Raw genomic sequence first — 21007 nt, forward strand, 5'->3', positions numbered from 1 at the left:
CCTCTATTTAATTTTATTACAGTCTACTTGTGGCAGCGATAGTCACCCGTAATACGAAAACAACACAGTTACCTTGCTTTAATAAGTTATTACAGGTGAGTTCTGAAGTCACAATGCTTGCGGTCAGAGCCAGCAAACAGTGTAAAACATTTCACAGTGGCAGCTTACATACTTAGATGAATAAAGATGTCTTCAATTCTCTTTCTGGTGAACCACTTTACCCTGATAAATTCATAGTGAGAATTTGTTACATGAACGTAGTAATCTACTTGTATTCCACTACAATGTCAGGTTTTACATATTTTCCTGCCATAATATCGTGACCACAATACTGTGAAGGTAACTCTATATAGGTAAGAACAGATATACAACGTTACGCCACATGTATATACATTGGCAATATACATAACTATATTAAGGTGCATACATATAGAAATAAGAATAGACCTGTCTTTACCTACATAGGTACCTTCACAATATTTGTAGTAAATGATGTGTTATACAATATTATGGGAGAAAGATACCTTGTTGCTCGATAGTGTTACATTCCACCAAATCAATGTCCATATGCACTAATTCTGAAGTACAACTGGATTTGAAAGTGACAAACACTGAACTGCTTCAAAAGAACTTTTACAACAAAGCCCAAGTTGAACATTTTTTTAATAGTACAGACTACACATTCCTTTTACATGGTCGTAACCACAATTTTTGTTTGATAGGAAGCCTAAGACCAAGGATTTAGAAGGGTGATTTGCTGACAATCTATTATAAGGAATAAGATACTCCCTATTGCACATTATAAGGCTTTTGCTTTTTATCTCAGAGTTCAGTTAACTCAAAGGATTTTAGACTTAACTTTTCATATGGTCGTTCACCCACTCGTTTTTATGACCAATTGTAGATTTTATTATTACCTAATTTAAAAGTACACAATTGAGGTAATAAGAAATGCTACAGGGTAGAACATCACAAAAGATAAGAAGTCACAGGGTAAGAGGTCAGGGGGTTATAATAGGTCACACTGGAGTATGGTCACGTGTGGGAAGATCAAAAGGGCGGAAAGATATCAAAAGGGATTAAACATAAGAAACGAGTTGAGCTAATGTGAGGCACAAGATTGATAGGACTGAGTGATAAGGAATGTGTGAGTGAATATAAGGGCTCAGCAATTTTAAGGGGGAGAGAAAACAGTGGAACACAGGTAACCAGCAGCATCAGCTGAGCATCCTTTCTCCAACCTGCCTAAATGATAGACCAGCCTAAAAGATGCATCCAAGCAAGACTCTTGGCAGCATCAGCAACATTCCATGATACACTCTAGCCTTAATACATCCCCACCAGAGCAGCCTACAGTATCACAAGGAGTACCAGAAAAGAACAGGAGGGGTACACGATGGGGGGGAGGGAATAACATCGAAGGCGGACAAGATTTAAAAGTCCAGGGGTAGGGATGGTCAATATATAAAGAAGGCGAAGAACCCTCTGAAGGGGGGAGTAAAGTAGTTAATACTAACTGCAAGTGATGGGAAAAAGCTCGGATTGGAGATACTGTACTGGAGACATAATTACGATTACTAAAGTAAATGTCTTTTCAAAGTTATACCTAAAGAACAGGTCGTTATTTACACGCAGGGAAGTCAGGGCATTTAAATCAGGATGCAAACAGAAAAACAGAGGTAGAAATATGGCCCAAGCACTAATATAGCGCATCCATCATAAAGCACTAGGCTAAATTAGCATGGTCCCTATAGCCATCTTAGTCAAGGGCCAAGAGTTTAAGTGTTTAATCAGACTTGGCAAACAGGTTTACTACAATGTTTGTTTGGTTTGGCAGCTGCAAGAGACGTTGTGCACAGGGGTACTGTCCTGCGTGGCAAGGAAAAGGCTTACCTTCACCAAAGTTGGACCGCTGGCAGACAGGACCAAGAGGACTACTCCGGACCACCACCAGTGATGCAGGACCCAGGCAGCTCAGCAGGAGAAGGGATCCACACAACTGGTTGTCGCTTGTCATAGGTGCCTGCGGTTGCAGGGAAGTGACTTCTTCACTCAAAGGGAGATTCCGCCTTCTTCTTGTGCAGGCTGAAGAGTTGCAGTCTTCAGAGGATGCACGGCAAGGAAATTGTTGAAAAGCTGGCAGGAGCCCTGGAAACAATAGTGCTGCATAGTCCATTCTTCTTGGAAGCAGCTTGTCGGGTCCTGGAGGTTCCAGTCGCAGTAACAGAGGCCAAAAGTCGAAGTGAAGGTGGCAGTGGAGTTCTTCTAGAATCTTGCAAGCAGAGTCTGAGGACCCACCCAAGAGAGAGACTCTAAATAGCCCTGAAAGGGGGATTGGTCACCCAACCAAGTAAGCACCTATCAGGAGGGGGCTCTGACATCACCTGCCTGGCCTGGCCACTCAGATGCTCCTAGAGTTCCCTGCCAGCTTGGAAACAAGATGGCAGAACCCAGGGACTGTCTGGAGGAGCTCTGGGCACCACCCATGGGGTGGTGATGGACAGGGGAGAGGTCACTCTCCTTTCCATTGTCCAGTTTCAAGCAAGAGCAGGGACTGGGTGTCCCTGAACCGGTGTGGACTGGTTTATGCATGGAGGGCACCAAATGTGCCCTTCAAAGGAAACCAGTGGCTTGGGGAGGCTACCCCTCCCAAGACAGTCACGCCTATTTCCAAAGGGAGAGGGTGTTACCTCCCTCTCTTAAAGGAAATCCTTTGTTCTGCCTTCCTGGGCTTGATCAGATCAAGCAGCAGGAGGGCAGAAACCTGTCTGAGGAGTGGCAGCAGCTGGGCTGCCCGGAAAACCCTGTAAGACTCGTGGTAGCAATGCTGGGGGTCCTCTAGAGAGCCCCCAGAGTGCATGGAATTATACTTTCAATACTTGCAACAGTATTGGGATATGATTCCGACATGTTTGATACCAAACATGCCCAGATTCGGAGCTATCATTACGCAGCTGGACATAGGTAGTGACCTATGTCCAGTACACACGTAAAATGGTGTCCCTGCATTCACAGAGTCCAGGAAAATGGATCTGGAGTTTGTGGGGGCACCTCTGCTAGTGCAGGGGTGCCCTTACACCCAGGTACCTGCACCTTGCCCTCTGGGCTGAAAGGGCCTACCATAGGGGTTACTTACAGTGACCTGGTGGAGTGACCTGTAGTGAAAACGGGTGCATGCTCTCATTTCATGCAGGCTGCAATGGCAGACCTGCAGAGCCCTTTGCATGGGCTCCCTATGGGTGGCAGAATAACTGCTGCAGCCTATAGGGATCCACTGGAGCCCTGGGTACCTAGGAGCCATATACTAGGGCGGTTAGTAGCAACCAAATTTAGAAGAGAGAGCAGGTTAGCAGATCCCAGTTAACACAGTCAAACACACTGACAAGAGGCAGAAAATGGGGTTAAACATACCAAGAAAGAGGGCACTTTCCTACACTGTCATCCGTAAACAATGAGGCGGTGCACCTCGGCCTCGATGAAAAATAAAGATCAAACAAATACATCACCTTTACTAGTATAAGTCAAGCTGTACAAATAATGAGGGATTCACTTACAGCTGTTAAATGAAAAATACAAACAGTCAGCATTGATATACACTAACAATATTACCTGCAACTTAAAAAAGCCAGGCGTATGCTTAGTGAGAGAGAGGGGGGGCATGTAAAGATCTAGCCACAATGCACCTAATTCTCCTTTTTAGGACTCAAATGTGACACGATTCAAAGAGTTTGAAGTGCTCTGATAAACTAAAACCAAATTCGAATTACATGTGGTTGTATTAAAGAATAAACTCTGATGAGCTCAAATTGCCAGGCACCAAAATAAGTAGATTGTTTGCAAGAAGTATTATTTCAAACAATAACTGTGTACTTGTGGGGGCAGTACAACTTACAACTCATATGAAACTCTGAACCAACACAAATAATCAATTGAAATCCAAGTTTTTAAATGTTTCCAGTCCTGAAGAAGGCAAATAATGTATTTGCTATTAGTGACCGAAAAGCTGTGGATCATTTTTATTGTTCTCCAGTTCTGTAGGCTGTTTCAAAAACTATTTGTTGGGTTGTCTTAAATCTACATTTTATTTTGACAAGTGTGAGGCACCTCAGAAAATGGTAGAAGGTGATTTTATTTTCTGTTTCACACTTGTCCTAGTTTTGTGCCCCTGTATTGTTCTACAACTGAGACCAAACTTTCAGCAGTATTGTCATATAAATAGTGATGCAAATCATTCATGTCTAACTATAAATAGATTGATGTTCCATAACTTCTCTTTTTTGCTATGCATGTCAAAGCCTTCTGTATAGGTCACTCTAGTCAGGGCAAGTAGGTTACACACCAAAGATAACCTGTGCTCACCCCTGGAGCTCGCACAGAGCATTCAGGCTTATCCCAGAGGCAATGACTGAAGCGTTTCCCCAAACACACAGCCCAGTGACACAATAAATACACCACAAAAAGATACTCACAATAGTTATATAAAAATAAACTGTATTGTCCATAAAATATTAGCCCACAAACAACATGAAGCAGTAATATTCTGCTAAGTAAGGAGTTGTCAGATCATCTTAGTGCAGACTTAGAATAAACTTTCTTGTAATGCACATTATGAAACAGAACATCACCCATAAGACATTGTTGTGCATATCTTACAGCCCCTGAAACAGTTTTTATGATCTTGTGATAAGAAATACATCTTACATCAATTCTGGACCATGAAAGGCAGCCAATAATCAGGCTAATACATCACTCACCATCAAAGTATCAGGTGCGTGCTCCTGGGCCCCTATCACATAATATATGGCAACTTTCAGTGCATTACAGCCGGTATGGGATGATGGGGAAGCCTTCTGTGGGCCTCCCAATGGAACAACTTAAAACGGGGCTGCTGCCCGTGAGTATGCGGCACAGAAGCTTCTGCAGAGGAACAAACAGAAGGCAGCTGCTCTCATTCTCGCGGTGTGGTTGCTGCTCTCCTCAATTTCTGTGAACGCAGCGCCAACGCATCCGGAGTCCACCTGGACCTCCCAAATTGCTCCCTACCCACTTGCGAGGCAGGTCAGTAATCCCACCATATCGACAGGCTCTCGGCAACCAAATTGAAGTTGCGGTGGTTGCGTTGCAGGCGGCTTCCTCGTTGCCCCAGCAATGCATCTGAAGGCACATGCGGCTTCTTTCTGCAGCACCGTGGTGGACGCTGGAAGTCCGACCCCGTCCACCACTCTGAGTCAGCAAGACTCCTTTGCTTCACAGGCTCCTGCTGGTGGGGGGAATCCCTCCCCTGCCGCCGCAAAGTTTTCTCTCTGGGCCAGGTCTGCGCCCCCTGATCTGGCGTTGCAGGCTGCAGGGACTGATCCTCCAGCTAGGGGAGGCTGGTACGGTGCTCCCCACAAGGCCACGGGTGGTGCTTCTCCTACACAGGCAGTGGGAACAAGCAGCGCTCTTCATGCGCTGAGACAGTAACATCAGAATTGTGCTCCATCCACTGAAACATTAAATCAAGAAGGACTCTCCCAAAGGGATGTTGTAAGTCACTAAAATACATCGCTCCCGATGTGCTTTGAAGTAGAAACGAGGGGGCAGACTTATACTCATTTTCTCTTTGATCTCAGGGGGCACGTCAAAGAAATTTCAGAAGTGCACAACTCCACCTTTTAAGTCCAGCCCTAGCTCCTGACATCAGTAGGGGGTAAACAAGCCCTTTGTGTGATGGCAGGACACAGCTTTTACAGATGCATGTGCTCCCTGCCTCCAACTCTTCCAGCCCAGGAAGACCAATCAGTATGCAGATGTAATCTTATCAAACATCCATCCTTCCCTGTGTGATGGCTATCTGGAAATAAGCGCAAAGCCCAGCTGTCACCCTACCCCAGACATGGACTGGAGTCTGGCTGCAAAGCACAAGAGTCATAAGGCGTCAAAAGCACAGAGAAATGCCCACTTTCGAAACTGGCATTTCTACAATGGTAATAAAAAATCCACTTACACCAATAAGTAGCATTGCTCACTACCATTCCAAACATACCAAAGATGCCCACGCTGCTCCTTATAGATCAGAAAATACCACTTAGACATATGAAACCCTATCAGAGAGGCAGCACTAACAGCATTGAGAAACCAAGTCGCCTGTTTGTCACTACCAGGACAGGCCACACAATAAGGCACATATTCTGCCTATTACCTACACAGTACCCTGCCAATAGGGCTTCCTAGGGCCTACCTTAGGGGTGATCTATATGTAGTAAAAGGGGAATTCCAGGACTGGCAAATAAATGTATATGCCAAGCCACTGTGGCAGGAAACGGAGCACTCAGGCCCTGCGGTGCCAGGCTTGAGACAGGTTTGAAAGGCTACTTCTGTGGGTGGCGCAAGCTGTGCTGCAGGCCCACTAGTAGCATTTAATTTACAGGCCCTGGGTATAAGGGATACCACTGTACAAGGGACTTACAGGTAAATTAAACGTGCCAATCAGATGTAAGCCAATCATACCAAGTTTAGAAGGGAGAGCACATGCACTTTAGTACTGATCAGCAGTTATATAGTGCCTAGAGTCCTAGAGCCAACAAAAAGAGTTCAGAAAAACAGGAGGAGGAAGGCAAAAAGTTTGGAGATGACCCTGAAAAAAGGGCCAGGTCCAACAACCCAACAACTAGCTTTTGCAGTGGGCATAACAAAAGCTTCTAAGTGGTGCGGCTGGGGGAGAACCACCATTCAACAACTAACCAACACATTGTTACACAGTTACTTGAGTTACGTACACATTACATATATTGACAACCTTTTAACAAGTGCTGAGTGTTGCACCCCTTGCACAAACTGTGCATTTGCACTGTCTCTTCACCCAGCCTCCCAATGATTCTGAGCCCACTTGTCATATCACTTATTTTATTGCATTACGTAGAACTCCCCTTTCTTTAGCAATGCAGTCTGACAGCAGTCAAATGTCATTGCAGTAGCATTACAGCTGTAATATGCAACGAGTAGGCAACTAGTACATCTGCAGCATCCCAGCAGCTGGACTACAGCAGTACTGATATAGCAGCTGTGTCATCAGCGCAATACTCCCATTACAGTATGGTAAACGCAGTGTTACAGGGGTTTAAGTGCTGAACAGCATCTATAAAAAGCAATGCATTTTACTGGTGCAGTTTCCTCTCGACTAAAGAGAAAGGGGGCGATTAGTCAGCCGCTTGCATCATTCTGAAATGATGACGCATGTGTGCGCCTACAGAATTACGACAGCACCATTATCTTGTATTTTTTTATTGGTCGATCTAAGATGGCAGGCACCACTTAGATCGGTCAATAAAAAAAGAAATTGTAAGTGTACGAAAGCAGTTTTGATGAGGACAGGCAGCAATTTGCTGCTTGGCCTCCCCAAAAAAGTAACAGAAGAGGTGGGGTGCGGTGGAGGAGAGTGTGAGAAGAGCAGGCTGGGGTGAGAGCAACAGGGATGCGTCGGGAGAAACGCATGAGGGAGACCGCAACACAGAGTCCGGAGGGAAGGGGAACACATGGATGATAGAGAGCAACATGGGGGTAGGGAAGAAAACCAGGGAGACAGCTGGAAAACCCATGCACTCTCAGAGAGTTCTAAAGCAAAAAGTAAAAAATAGATCTAAAAAGGTGAGCATTGGAAGAACACAAAAAAAGAGACTACAGCAGAGGGGTGATACAAACACAGGATGAGCCAGGCAAGCCATCAAATAAAAAACAAGCAAATGAGAGTGGCAATAAAGCCAACCAATGGTAATTAATCGGTGAATTTTAAGCCCACTGTAATTAATTTATGGGTTTTAAGCGCACTGTAAGTTCTTGGTAAGCTGATAATAGGTCTTTTGCAGCCAGACAGGTTGTGCTGTTTGGTAGGCTGAACCTAAAAATGATCGTCCAAGGAGGTCAGGTGAAAGGAGGAGGGTGAGGATTGATGTGCGAGCTTAACTTACAATTTAATTCTTGCACAAAAACAAATCAATATAGTCTGGAAAGGAAATTAACTTTTTTGACTTTCTTCTAAGAGGGATTGGAACTTACCAGCAGACTCGACCAGCGCAAAGGTCTTCAGCTTGCAGCTTTGCAGAAGGTCCTGCAGGTCACGGTACTTGCAGTTCAGGGTGACGTACCGCACATCCCGCACCATAATGTCTTCCACACGGATGTGATACCTCCTGAAAGCAAAGCACATAGAGGTGAGACATCCAGAGAATATCTGCAGTGCCAGCTCCCCATCAACATGTCTGGACTCCCAAATACCCATATGGCCAACCTCAGAATTGGCCTAGGTTGGATAGACCACACCTACTTTCTAAGAGACTTCCAACAATGCATCACCTCACCTGAGGTGACCATGGCAGTCTGGATGCAGTTTTTATTTTGTGTGATTATTCATTGAACAGAAATAGTAGTGAAAGTTTCACACCTCTAACAATAAGATGTAGCTGCACTAATCTGTGAAATGAATATGCATAAAGTAAATCCTCCAGGTTTCAGCCAAATAATTTTCCAGAAGATAAGAGGTTACACGATAAAAAAAAAGTTACCTGTAGCAGTCGTTCTGCAGTATATATCTGCTATAGATTCACATGCTGTGCATACTTTGGCCAACTGAAGCCGGAGTTGGCCTTCTGATTTTCCGTGAAAAAAAATATGTGTTTGTCCCCAAAAGGGGTATCAAGAATTACACACTATGACACTGACAACTAGATCACAACAAGGCTACAAGACAGGGTCATAACGAGTCATTCTTGACAAACATTTGGTTGACACACACTTTTTTAATTTGTAGAAGTATGGGAAATTCAAATGAAATATTCAAGACTTTAAGGCAAAGAGATTTTAGTATCTCACTGTAATTAACAGTGTTTTCATGTCAACCATGATTGCTAATCCTAACAACCAAACCCTAAGTAGGAAGCCAACTTTTTAAAGAATTTTCCTAACTAAATAAAATAATATATATCACGCCGAACATTCACAATAAAATTAAGTGGACTAGAAAAAAAATGGGTTTGGAAAATACGTGACAAAAGGCTAAAAGGATAAAAAATATATAGTTCAAAACAAAGAAAAACTAATTGTGATCACCGTCAGCTTAGATCTGCTGACTCCAATTTAGCCTATGTAACACGGACTCGTAAGGCCGGATGGGGTGATGAGGCGTTTACGGTAGCTGCAGCTAAACATTGGACTATGCTTCCTCTCATGATGAGGAAAGAACATAATTTCTTGGTCATTAGAAAGAAGCTAAAAACCTGGCTTTTCCACAGTAAACGTGACCTTGTTCTCTTTCTGTTTTGTTTTTCGTGGCTCCCTCGCACCTGTTCCTAGTGCTTCGATGCCTCGGCCGGAATGCGCTTTATAAATGTGAAATACAAACAAATACAAATCTTTGCATGCCTTCAAAGCACTACATTAATTCAAACTGTAGAATCTTAAAATACAGGGATTTTTCTATTTTCTTTCAAATATATTTATTTCTTGAACATTCGCCCCTGGGGGCCGTTGCCCTAAAAAAACTTCGAAAGAGAGTCTTTATTAGACGCCAAGATGGCTCAGTGAGTTAATGGTTGATGATGCCGTCTTCCATGTTGTGCTAGGCACAAATTTGAATTCTAACAAGGGCAAAACGGCCGTCCAGACTTTTGAAGATGGTAAAGTGATTACCAATTTTTTGGGATAACTGGAACAATTGTTGCTTGCAGCGCTTAGAAATGTCCGAAGTGTTTTATGAAGCGCTATACGAAAAACAAGATGTTATTAATCTTGTAGTAATAGAAAACTGAAAAGTTGAGTTTAGGGAAAATTCAGTGAAGTAAGCCCTGCATTTACATTATGATGTGGTTACTGCTGTGATTTCAAAATCTTTCAAACTAATCTGACTTCCAGCTGCCAGACGAAATGTGTAAATAATTAACAATGTGGACCTGTTACAGGAATAATGTATCATACAGGTATATTGTCTCTCCTTTCCTTGTGCCAGGGATTGGTTGGCAGTATCCAACCTTTATTGTGCTAGTGAGGGTACTTGTTTAATTGGATTTGGGAAGATGGAGGAAATTATTTCTTAAAGCAGTTTTTCATTATAGTTTATTGATTTATTTTCATTTCTACAAGGTAACAATTTGTTCTTCAAATAACATGGCCAACGCACAGGAAACATCAAAGAGAGGTCCTATCAGGTCAAAGAAGCAAAACAAAGATGGACATATTAACACTGGGTACAAAAAGTGCTTCATTGGATTGGGGGCCCTAGATGATTAAAACGCAAAAAAGAAAGCAAAACATCTGTTTCAAAGGCCAATAGAGTGATTACCAATAAAGAACTTATATTTTAACTGTAAACACCTTTTATGTACATTTAACAGTTATTTTACAGTGTATAGAAACGTAGGAAATGAAGCGCTATTTAAAACACAAACTTTACTCAATTGTATTTTAATTAACAGCTTAAATATTTCTTTTTTTCAAATAAATATTTAAACCGGACAAACCATTGAGGCTGAAGAACTCAAACTGCTTTTCTATCTCGGAAGTTGTAAGGAGGGGGGCCAGTCTGGAAAAAATAGGATCGTGGATCAGGTTAAGTCAAATTTAAAGAATTTGTGGTTCGCAGGATTTTTCTTCAGATAATTATGGTATATTTTTTAATATAGTCTAGATGTTTTGTTGGGGGTTAGTGTATTGGAATAATGAAATTGATGAAAAGAAAGATGAACAACAACTAACTCCAAGCAAGATTTTCATTAGCTTAAGCCCCTATCCTCGCCCCCCCGGTTGACATAGTCTAAAGAAACCCTTGGCTCTATAGGCTTTCCAAAAAATAACATAACACTCCATTATCTCGGCTGTAGGAAAAGGGTAAAGAGTATATTTTAGCAAAGTGTTTACAAAAGTTGAAAAGTTAAGAACTTTGCTAAGGACGTGAAAAACCTTGAAAAATGTAGATTTTGTAAGGGGAAAAACAACAAAGCCTACTGTTTAGTGGAATAATTATTCTGCAAAAAAAGCTATTGTGGAGCTCATCAACAAAGTAAAACTTCTCCAGTGAAATTATAATTTTGCATTTCACAATTTGCAGCATGATATTGTCAGTAGTGTGTCAAATTAATTAAAGCAAGCATTGGCAAAACCAGCTGTTCTGGATTTGATGTGCTAACGTGCAGCATTAGCACAACAGACTGAGATCTATATTGAGACACACACAGGCAGCCAGCAGAAGCAGACAGAGAGGTCTATAATTTTTCCAATGTGTCTCAAGCAGAGCAATGGAAGCACCTGAGTGGTGACAACAGGAAACCTTCAGCCAATAGCATTTGGTGACAGATGTCTACACCATTAGGCTCAGCCACGACCTGATAGCTGGAAGAGGCTGGCTGAAGAAAGCCAATGGTTGAAAGGGGCACACCTAAACCACACTTTAAGTATACTGTTAGCAATAGATCTAATTCTCACTGTCACAGCCCTGACTTAAAAAAAATAACATTAAATACATTTTGCAGTGGAGTTGTGGGTCTGCAAACCATTTGAGCTACTGGACAAACAGAAAATCCTTGATCTAGCCATAACTTTTCTACCAACCATTTCAACACATCCACATATTTTGCCAATCTAGTAATTTCTCTAAAACCTTAACCCATGTGTAGCGCTCTGCTTGTTGATGATCAGGAGATACAACATGATTGATGTGATAAAAAGAAAAAAAAAACATTTTTGAAAAATGCCAGAAATACTACTGGGACACAAAAGCATGTGTGTCAAGAATTACAAAGTAGCCCAAATGTTGCCAGTTGTCAATTTTTCATTCCCAATGATGGAGGAGAGGAGTTCTGTGGATTAAACATGAGTGCAGTTCCACAGAAGAAGATTGAACGGTGTAAAAACTTTTCCTCAACTGTTGCAACAATATTGCTATATCACCTGGGTATCACATTTGCTATCACACTGCACAAACTAAGAAAGATACTTTCATCCTTCTGTGGACCAGAACTGACAGCTGTATGATGCACCAATAACATTCTTCTCCTCCCTTCCCACCACCAGAAGCAACTCAAGTTCTTCTACCATCAGTCAAGCACACAGTTCTTCAGGTCACTGAACATAACCAGAGCTTTTGAGAGGATTAAGCAGAAGAGATAAAGTTACCCTTGACCCCTGGCTCCCACGACGCTTGGCAAGGGCCTAGATCAAGAGTCAATACAGAGGGGAATCATGAATATGGGAGAGAATGGGCTCAGTAAGGCTGTCTGCCAAAATCTTTGTGATATAGAGGCATCACCATCGGGTGATATGGATTAGCTTCACGGACAGTTGATAAAGGCTCTAGTGGCAGAGCTGCCAGAGGCTATGAAGCTATGCGGAAAGATGCGCGCTCGGTTTCTGTGAGAATGCTGAACCTGACTGCCTTGCATCTTCTGACAATGTGTGAAGGTAGGTGAAATGGTCTCTAAAGTGGCCACTCTGGGACTTGTTGGTGCTTTGAAGAAACATCTAAATAAATAAATACAAAAAAAAAAATCTGCCCGCATTTGAACTTCTAGCGCGTCGCAGTCCATTGAATAGGCTTCAAATGCATCAAATGCCACGGCTCAAAGAAAAGAGTGGTCAGCAAAAGGCTGCAGTGGGTGCCGCGGAGTCAATCAATAGAGCATCAAATACCACAGTTCAGACTGAGAAAGGTCAGGATCAGGCTGTGTCAAGCACTGGAGATGCAATCAATATGGCACTAAGCTGTAAAGGCTGAGAATGAATAGTGAGAAACGTCTACATCAGGCGCTTTGAAGTTAACTATTTCAGGCCCAAGAGACTCCTCTGGGACAATGCAAGTCAAATACCTTGGAGTCAGACAAAGTTTTGATTAAATGCTATGATTTAGGGAAAGACATGGCAGCAAAGAAACGAGAGACTTTGCGTGAAAGATTAGTCTACAAGGCACTGTGAGCATGCAATTATAAGAGCACGATAACCAACAAAAGCATCAATTCTTGGAACAGGCGAGGACACAGCAAAGAATTGGGCAAACTTTTCTGAAATGAAGCGTGCAGGAATGTTTGCAGCACGATAAGTAGATAAACAAATTATATCCAATCATAATCAAAGCAATTCTTGGGAAAATGCAGTTAAATTACAAAAAGGTAGAAGTCCCGGAGGTGGTGCGATTGATTTTGATGCTAAAAGCGGGGTTAATCGATTTTATTTACAAGGGTTCACAAATATGACAATTAAAAAAATCGAACTTGCACCATCTTCAAAATGGCAAAGAAAAACTAATTTTACATAATGTTCTTTCGGTCTTGCACGCACATTTCACAGACGGTACATTCAGTGCCCGAGTCTTATAAAATGACATAGGGTAAAGAAGAGAGAAACTTTTCAGCCTCTATTCAGGGTAGACAAGTTGCATATTTGCTTTAGTTTACGCAAATATTTTATAGTGTTTTTATAGCTTTGGTGTTTCATATTCGTGTTTTACAAGTAAATAAATGGTTTTCAAGCTTTTCATAAAAAGCTAATATCAAACCTTTCCAAATAAAATGTGGAAGTGGCAAGTGGTGCAGTTGGGATAATAAAACACACACCTTCTAGATCTTAAATTTGCACTTTAGCCACAAGACAATTTCCCCCCCCACTTTCCAACCACCGGGATCACTATTACTTTTCCACCGTCCATGACACTAAATCAACCTGACTGTAAACCTATGGGCATGCACTGAAGCATTGCCACAAAGCTGGTATCAGCTACTTTAAAAAAAATTGCATGATTCCCTGTACACCATCATTGCAGATTATCAATATTCACCTAACAAAGTTTACAAAGTTAGAATATTTGAGTGTGATTTATACAACTTTTGCTACAATAGAAAAGTATTACTATTTAAATAATTGTAACTTATTTTAATAGCAAGTGTATCTCAACGGAGGTACTTTTTTGTTCTGTGAATATTTAGCGAATTAGCTCTTTACATTCTGGATCTGAGTTATTTTACTTGCAAATGTATTAGGCAAAACGTAAATGTGTCTCAAGTATATTATCTCGTATATTAGAAGTGTTTTCTGCAGAATTCTCTCCAAACAGAAGTTCTCTGGATAACCAAAAAATCTCTCATTATTCAGAGGGACTGTGTCCCGGACAGAAATTTGCTGTATGAATTATTCAAATGATCAATCGTGAGATTTAACGTTGCATCATTTTACGTCTTGATTTACCAATCATATTTGACTTCTCTGCCCATGGTATACGTACTCCTGGTGGCCCCAGCCCAGCTCTGGCAGGTATGGGAGCTTCTTAATCCGAATGATGCTGTCGTAGAGCGATGGCTGCAGGCTCTGGGCCACTGCGTTGGCCAGGATCACCGCTATCATCACCGGCAGGATGTGAGAGATCTGACCCGTCAACTCAAAGACGATGACTGCTGTGGACACAGTATGGGTCACAGCACCGGAGAGAGCAGCAGCACCTGGTGTAGCAATCAACAAATCAGCAGATGGTGCAATGTACATAAGTATGGATGCATAACACAAACCTCATGACAAGTGGTAGAGCGCTGCTCCACTACGGGAGAAGGAGAATTGATGGACAAGTACAAGTTAAGAGAAGGATTTCCTGTAGGTGGTCCCAGAGAACTAAAAAGATGTTTATAGGTGAAGAGATGCTCCTTGAAAAGAGGTATTAATAATTCCTTTCTCAAATAAGGATGCGAAGGACCTCACCTAAGTAGGATGTTGTCCAATAGGATTGGCCTTAACTTGAGAAAGTCTGTTTCCAGTAAATACAGAAACACAATCAACTACAGAAGGAAGAGTGGCTGGTGAGAGAGAGAATCATGCAGAAGAAAGATGGGGAGCGAGAAAGTGGGAAGTGGAGAACAAATGAAGAGTGACAAAGAAACAAATTAGAAAATTTGATAAACAGAAAAGGGTGGAAAAAAGAGGAGAAGGAGTGAGAAAAAGGGATTGTGATAAAAATGAGTCCTTTCTCCTGGACCCTTTTTGAATTGCCCGAGGCTTTTAAAGTGTGATGTTCAGATTTGAGTTTGCCTGTCCGGCCCAAAGGTATGTCATGGTATCAGCGGAAGCCAACAGCGCTATGTTTATTCAGGCTAAATCTGTAGTACCCCAGCTATCCAACACCAACTAGCTCAGAAATGTAATAGTATTGCACAATATGTACTTAGTTCATTATAGAGTAATTTTATAGTGTGCTTCTGGTGCAAGTAGCCTATGCACTAGTGTTACTGTTAAAATCCCTTGCATTTCTTGTTACCAGATATACATTCCATTGGATATCTTTATAAAGTTTTTTTCATGATATTTTGCTCAAAAGAAATAGTGGCCAAAAGAGAGATGAGTGAGGATTGTCCGCGCAACTAGCCCCAGGTTGTACATGGAGGTCTGGAAAGATATTTACTATTGTGAGAACTGTAGGACCCAAAGTGCTGCTACCATGGCAGGCAGTAGGGATTTCCACCTAGGTTTTGATTGTGTGGAATCTTATTCTCTTTCACAGAAAAACATTTGTTAGTGCACAAAAATGGCGTTTTACGATCACAAGATTCTTCAAATGCAAAAAACCTAGCATATTTTGGTTCTCCATATGTGCAGAAACTACAAGAAGGGTCGAACTAGGCTCATTTCAACTCATGCAAAATCTTTAAAAAACGTGACATTTGCAGAAGCGGTATAATTAGATTGTATAATCTAATATATAGGATATCAGCCTCTGTCTTTCCCTAGAGTGATCACTAGGAGTCGTAGAATGAGGCACCAAAAATGACTCCTTGTTTAAAGAAGCACAGGAATTGGTTGCAAGGTCCTTCGGGCTCAAACTGAGATTTTCGTCAATATTTCTTAGGGCCCTAAATGCTGGTCTCTTCAACTGGACACACTAAGAATAGCCTGGGGTCACGATGACTAGTCCAGTATTGCCGCTTGCAACCTGGGTGATTACACAAAACTGTCTAGTGAATGCTGAAAAGTAAACCTTACCTTTAGTTTTAATATGATTTTGCCAGTTTGTGTCATAAGCGTAATTGTAAGGAATGTTCTTTATTTTTCACTTTGTAGGATTACTATTAATTCAAAAGGAAAGAAAAAAACAAGCAAAGCAAGGGAGAGTGAAAAGTGAAAGAAGGAGTAGAGGGAACGGAATGAAAGAAGAAATAAAAGGGTTTTGGGTTTGAGAGATTAACATTTGAAATTATTATTAAAATTAAAAACTCTTATCCCTTTTCACCATCATCTCCCACCAATGCATGTGATTGAAAATAAATAAATAAATTAAGTGAGAAAGGCTTTGTGTAGACTTGAGAGAGCAATAGTGTTAATAATGCGAATGAAAAGCTGGAGACCTTGTGATCGCCATGTGGTCATCATATATAGTGACACTGGGTGACAAAGTAAACAAGTCATCATCTAGCACTACATTCTGCTCGCACAAGATGACCGCAGAGAAAAAGAAGCTGAAGTGGAGAAAGAGAGGAGGAAGACAGAGCAAAAATATCATAGAGTGAGAGAGAGAGTAAAAGAAAATACAAAGGAAAGATAAGCAAAATGTTAGCAGGGAAGAAACATAGTCTTAACATGAGAGGAAAAAACAACTGATATGACTGAGCGAGCAGGAGCCCTTACCTACCACCGCATAGCCACCGGGCACAATGCGGTATGTGTTACCATCTGCATGGATCCCATCTGGAAACCACGCCGCCATGCTCTCCCCAATCAATCGTCCAAAAGCTGCTCCTGAAAAGAGGAGGGACCTAGGTGATTAAAGATAGATGAATATATGCCGGGGTTTGGAGAAGTACAAAAGACACAGAAACACCCCACATAACGGCTGTGAGAAAAGGCATGGTCTGTGTCATTACATTCACAATGAGAAATGAAATAGAAGAACAAAAAACATTCATGAGATCACATTGAGAACGTGGTGGCTGAAATGAAAGCTGCTCCACTAAACAAACTGTAGGAATATCAATTCAAAGGCTGCATAGCGAGGTCCTACTGATAATGTACGGAAGGATGGATTTTGTGGTAGTATTGAGTGCAATTTGTAAAAGCACTTGCTTCGCGGCAGGAAAATATGACAACAGCATTTATTGTCCTATATTACATATGTTGCTTGAAACCTTCAAAGTGATTGTTACAAAAACACTCTCTTCCTCACAGCTCGTGTCTATTCATCTGCTTTTGTCGCACAAGGCCCTCGCAGCTTCGCTTTCTAACAGCTCCGGTTCTTCACTCCGCTTTTGTCTCGCAACACCCCCACTTCCTCCCAGCACTCGTCTATTCACCCTACTTTTGACTCAATGCCTCGCTTCCTCACCGCACTTGTCTATTCACCCTGCTTTTGTCTCAACACCCTCACTTCCAGACAGCTCTTGTCTATTCATCTCACTTTTATCCCACCACACCCTTGCTTTCACAGAGCTCATCTACTCAACCAACTTTTGTCTCAGAATCCCCTTCAGCTTTGCTTTCTCGGCTACCCACTCCTCTTATCTCCCACCACTGCTTTCTCGCACATCTCTTCCCTTCACCTCACCAGTCACAGGGACACATCAAGCTTTCATTTTGAAATTGTTCAGTGTAAAATTCTCCAACACCTGATGTTCTAATTATGAGATATATGAAGGCTTTAAATTAATGAACACACATCTGCAATACAAAATCTCATAATCTGTGTAAAACAACTCCCACTTCCAGCTTTATATGAATAATAACACGGTGGAGCCCAGAATTAATCTTCCACAAACCACGCCAGCATTCGGGCGCCTGTGCACGGGCAGTGGTGGTCTGGAAATGTCTTCAAAAATCATTTTCAGCTGGTGCAAATATCTATGTGCAGAATTCACAGAAGATAGATTTATCTATACTGCTGTGCACATTGCTCCTGTCCCTCCACTCACATCCAAATTAATGTACTTCACAAAAAAGCAATATTAATGATGTTTCCAAAGCAAGATTTTAGCATGAAAAGAGGGGAGAAATCTCCTCTGCTCATTGTAAATGGAGACACCAACGATTCATTGATTTCCCACAAAAACGTAACCGCAGTTCATGAACATAAGAAATAAAATACTGCCGATATAGACCAGGGCACACCATAAGTAGTTATGCATAGTTCGTCCAAGTGGAAAATCACTGAAAATCCCAAACCACGTAGTAGGTGATGATATAATTTTATTCTTATCCAGATATATTAGGTCCAATATACAGCTTACAGCCGACACGTGTTTCGTCACATTGACTTTCTCAAGACTGTAGACTAGATGGGCAAAGATAAGCAATGATAAGAAAAAACAATTCTGATGAGAATACAGGACTTTGTTTCCAGTACACTGTTTCCACACTTGATTGGATGTACGAGCTTATGGCACTATCCACCAGTTGCTCTATGTATTATCTATAAAAAAATAAAATAAACCTGACCAGGCATTATGGCAAAATCTACCTGAAAGATACATTTGGATGGTAGGTCACAAATATAGACTGGGGCATCTACATAATAGCAAAACTTGCAGATATCTGACCTATATCAATTTGGGTGATATATCTTTACTTGGTCAGCATGTAAGTACCTCCCCAACAGTTTTACCAAAGCCATTTGAGAGGAAAAGGATTGGGCCAATTTACTATCTTGAGATGAGAAGACAGGTTCTAACCAACACATCTCTCATTACTTACCCTGAGATAACGTGTATCGAGTAATGATCAATCAATTCTGTTATCGACTGCTAGGAGTACATTTATATATTAGCGGATTCTGGAATGTCTTTCCCCAGAAGATGGAGATATGCAAGAAATCCACGCTATAGCTTTTTAAAGGAGTTATTAAGCATTAAATCCCATTCAGGTGCAGATTTTATGAATAAATAAATCTTAAAATACTAATTAAAATAACACATGCCTCAAAAAGAAAAACACTGAACATTGACAACATATTATGTGGTCATCATTAAACGAAATCAATACAGAAATCATTCTTTGTTGCAGTCCGGCACTCTTATCCCCTTGCTGTCTATATGAGCACCAAACGCTGTGATTAGGGGTTTGCTAACAGGCCTCACACACTGATATCTTTTGCTCTTAGCTAATAGATGTTTTTCCAATCAGCAGCCTAACTTGGAAAAGCAAGGCCAAACTTTGTCATTGTTGTAGCAAGTGTAAGTGAATAATGGTGCACTTTCAGCCAGCCCAGGAAAACATCATATAATGCTGCCTATGAGAAATCACTTGACTATGAGTAGGGTTAGCCAATAATAGGAGGTACAAGTAATAGACTCACAACACGCTGATGTATCTTTGTACCTTTTGTAGATGGACATTTGTGGATCAAGAATGAACCAATGGATTACTACATAAGCAGCAATTTCTTCTATATATATATATATATATATATATATATATATATATATATATATATATATATATATATATATATATATATATATATATATATCTGGATTAAGTTGGGATTGGCACATATTCCATAGTCAGAATGGTCAAACCAATTGAACTATTGTTCTGAGGAAGGAGATGACTACTAGGAAGAAGTCCCAAAACATTGAGTAAAATGCCTCAAATGGGCGTAGGAGTAATCTTATCATTGTGTCAATTTCCCTCTCGGAAGTGAAGAAGTCAAGGAGCGAACTGTGAGAGCAAGAACACTACTGACAGTGTTGTACGCATAAGTCTATATGACTTGTACAATGTAATGGGATTACATTGATGCACCGTGGAAAATTACTTGTATGGACTGCAATAATCCAGCAATGAAGCTTTATGTATTTTTAAAATATTGTGAAAATAGAAAGTGATATTTGTATCACAGTTGTTTGTGCCCATCATTTCATGTTTGTTTAGCGAACAGCTTTTTGTTGCCAACCAACCACTTCCCTAGCAGCACTGGACTGCCACATTAGAATTTAGAAATGGCAAATAAAAAAAGCCTCCAAAAAATGGCCGGCTAGAATGCAAACAGGCCCACTTCACCTCTCAAAAGGAAAGACCTATCTATTTTTATAATTACATCTGTGTTCATGCTTCTAGTCCGTTGCGTGGGCATTGTGTACTTGTCTGGTGTGTTGAAGCGTTGTCCTATCAATGTTTCAGAACAAGACACATCCAATTTTCTCCAGTAACTACATGGACACAAACACTCAGACAAAGACCCGTATGGCACCCTAAGACCACCAAAAAGTGTGTTTCAATTTGACAGCATCATTAGAGTCAGTGCATGGTCAACAAAAAGCATCAGGACTTAAGGAGAGTCAATGGGGTGAGACTGCTGAAGATGCTGAAAATGTACCTATGGAAAGAGGCAATCATTCAGGCCTCACACATTGATAAGCAGGCAGGTGATAAAGAAAATCAATAATAAAAGAAATGAAGTTATATAAGGAAAGTAACACAAGAGTTTCAAGCAGAATTTTAACCAGATTCACTCTACAAACAACACCAGCAGCTGGTGGACTGACATATGCACATTTGAAAAAGAGTAAGCAGAGAATGAAGTGAAGCCGAGAGGCTCAAACAGAAGAAATCTGCTTATTTCCGGAATCACAAAGACAAAAATGGGTTAACTATGTTAACAAGGATGTGGTGGAGGGGTGGGCTTATGAAGAAAGTGTACTAATTATTTTTAATGAGCAAACTACAACTTTAACTGTGGGTTAGAAGGGGTTTACCGATTTTGGAAAAATAACTATACAAAAACAAAGTGAGAGAATCTTCAGAAAGACAATGCCAGGGGATCAACTTAGATGAGCATGTATACAGACGTTTAGCATATATGACAAAGAACAAGGTTTTGCATACATTATTGTGTTGTGCAGGGATTATAAAAAGATATGTATGTTAAGTGAAGTCCAGAGAAATGCATTCACTTCTAACATACTTCCATTTATTAACTTTCAATACAGCTGTATTTATTAATTTGTAAGTCCTTGCAAATCAATAATCAGTTAATACGCCACCCAGAAAACACAAATGATTTGATCCTGCCTACAATCTG

At 41.0% G+C, this 21007-nt stretch overlaps 1 protein-coding gene across 2 annotated transcripts in view; it reads right to left on the bottom strand.

The window, feature by feature from the left end:
• Positions 1-21007, bottom strand: part of CLCN2 (chloride voltage-gated channel 2) — a 436625-nt gene that overhangs the window by 87697 nt on the left and 327921 nt on the right. For both annotated transcript variants that reach the window (XM_069212988.1, XM_069212987.1), the window contains exons 14-16: positions 16624-16734; positions 14240-14453; positions 8035-8168 (exon numbers count right to left, since the gene is read on the bottom strand). In XM_069212988.1, the coding sequence (XP_069069089.1) occupies positions 8035-8168; positions 14240-14453; positions 16624-16734 (459 nt within the window). The remainder of the gene's footprint in view (positions 1-8034; positions 8169-14239; positions 14454-16623; positions 16735-21007) is intronic.

The sequence above is a fragment of the Pleurodeles waltl genome, chromosome 11 (genome assembly GCF_031143425.1).
Source record: "Pleurodeles waltl isolate 20211129_DDA chromosome 11, aPleWal1.hap1.20221129, whole genome shotgun sequence".
NCBI lineage: Eukaryota > Metazoa > Chordata > Amphibia > Caudata > Salamandridae > Pleurodeles > Pleurodeles waltl.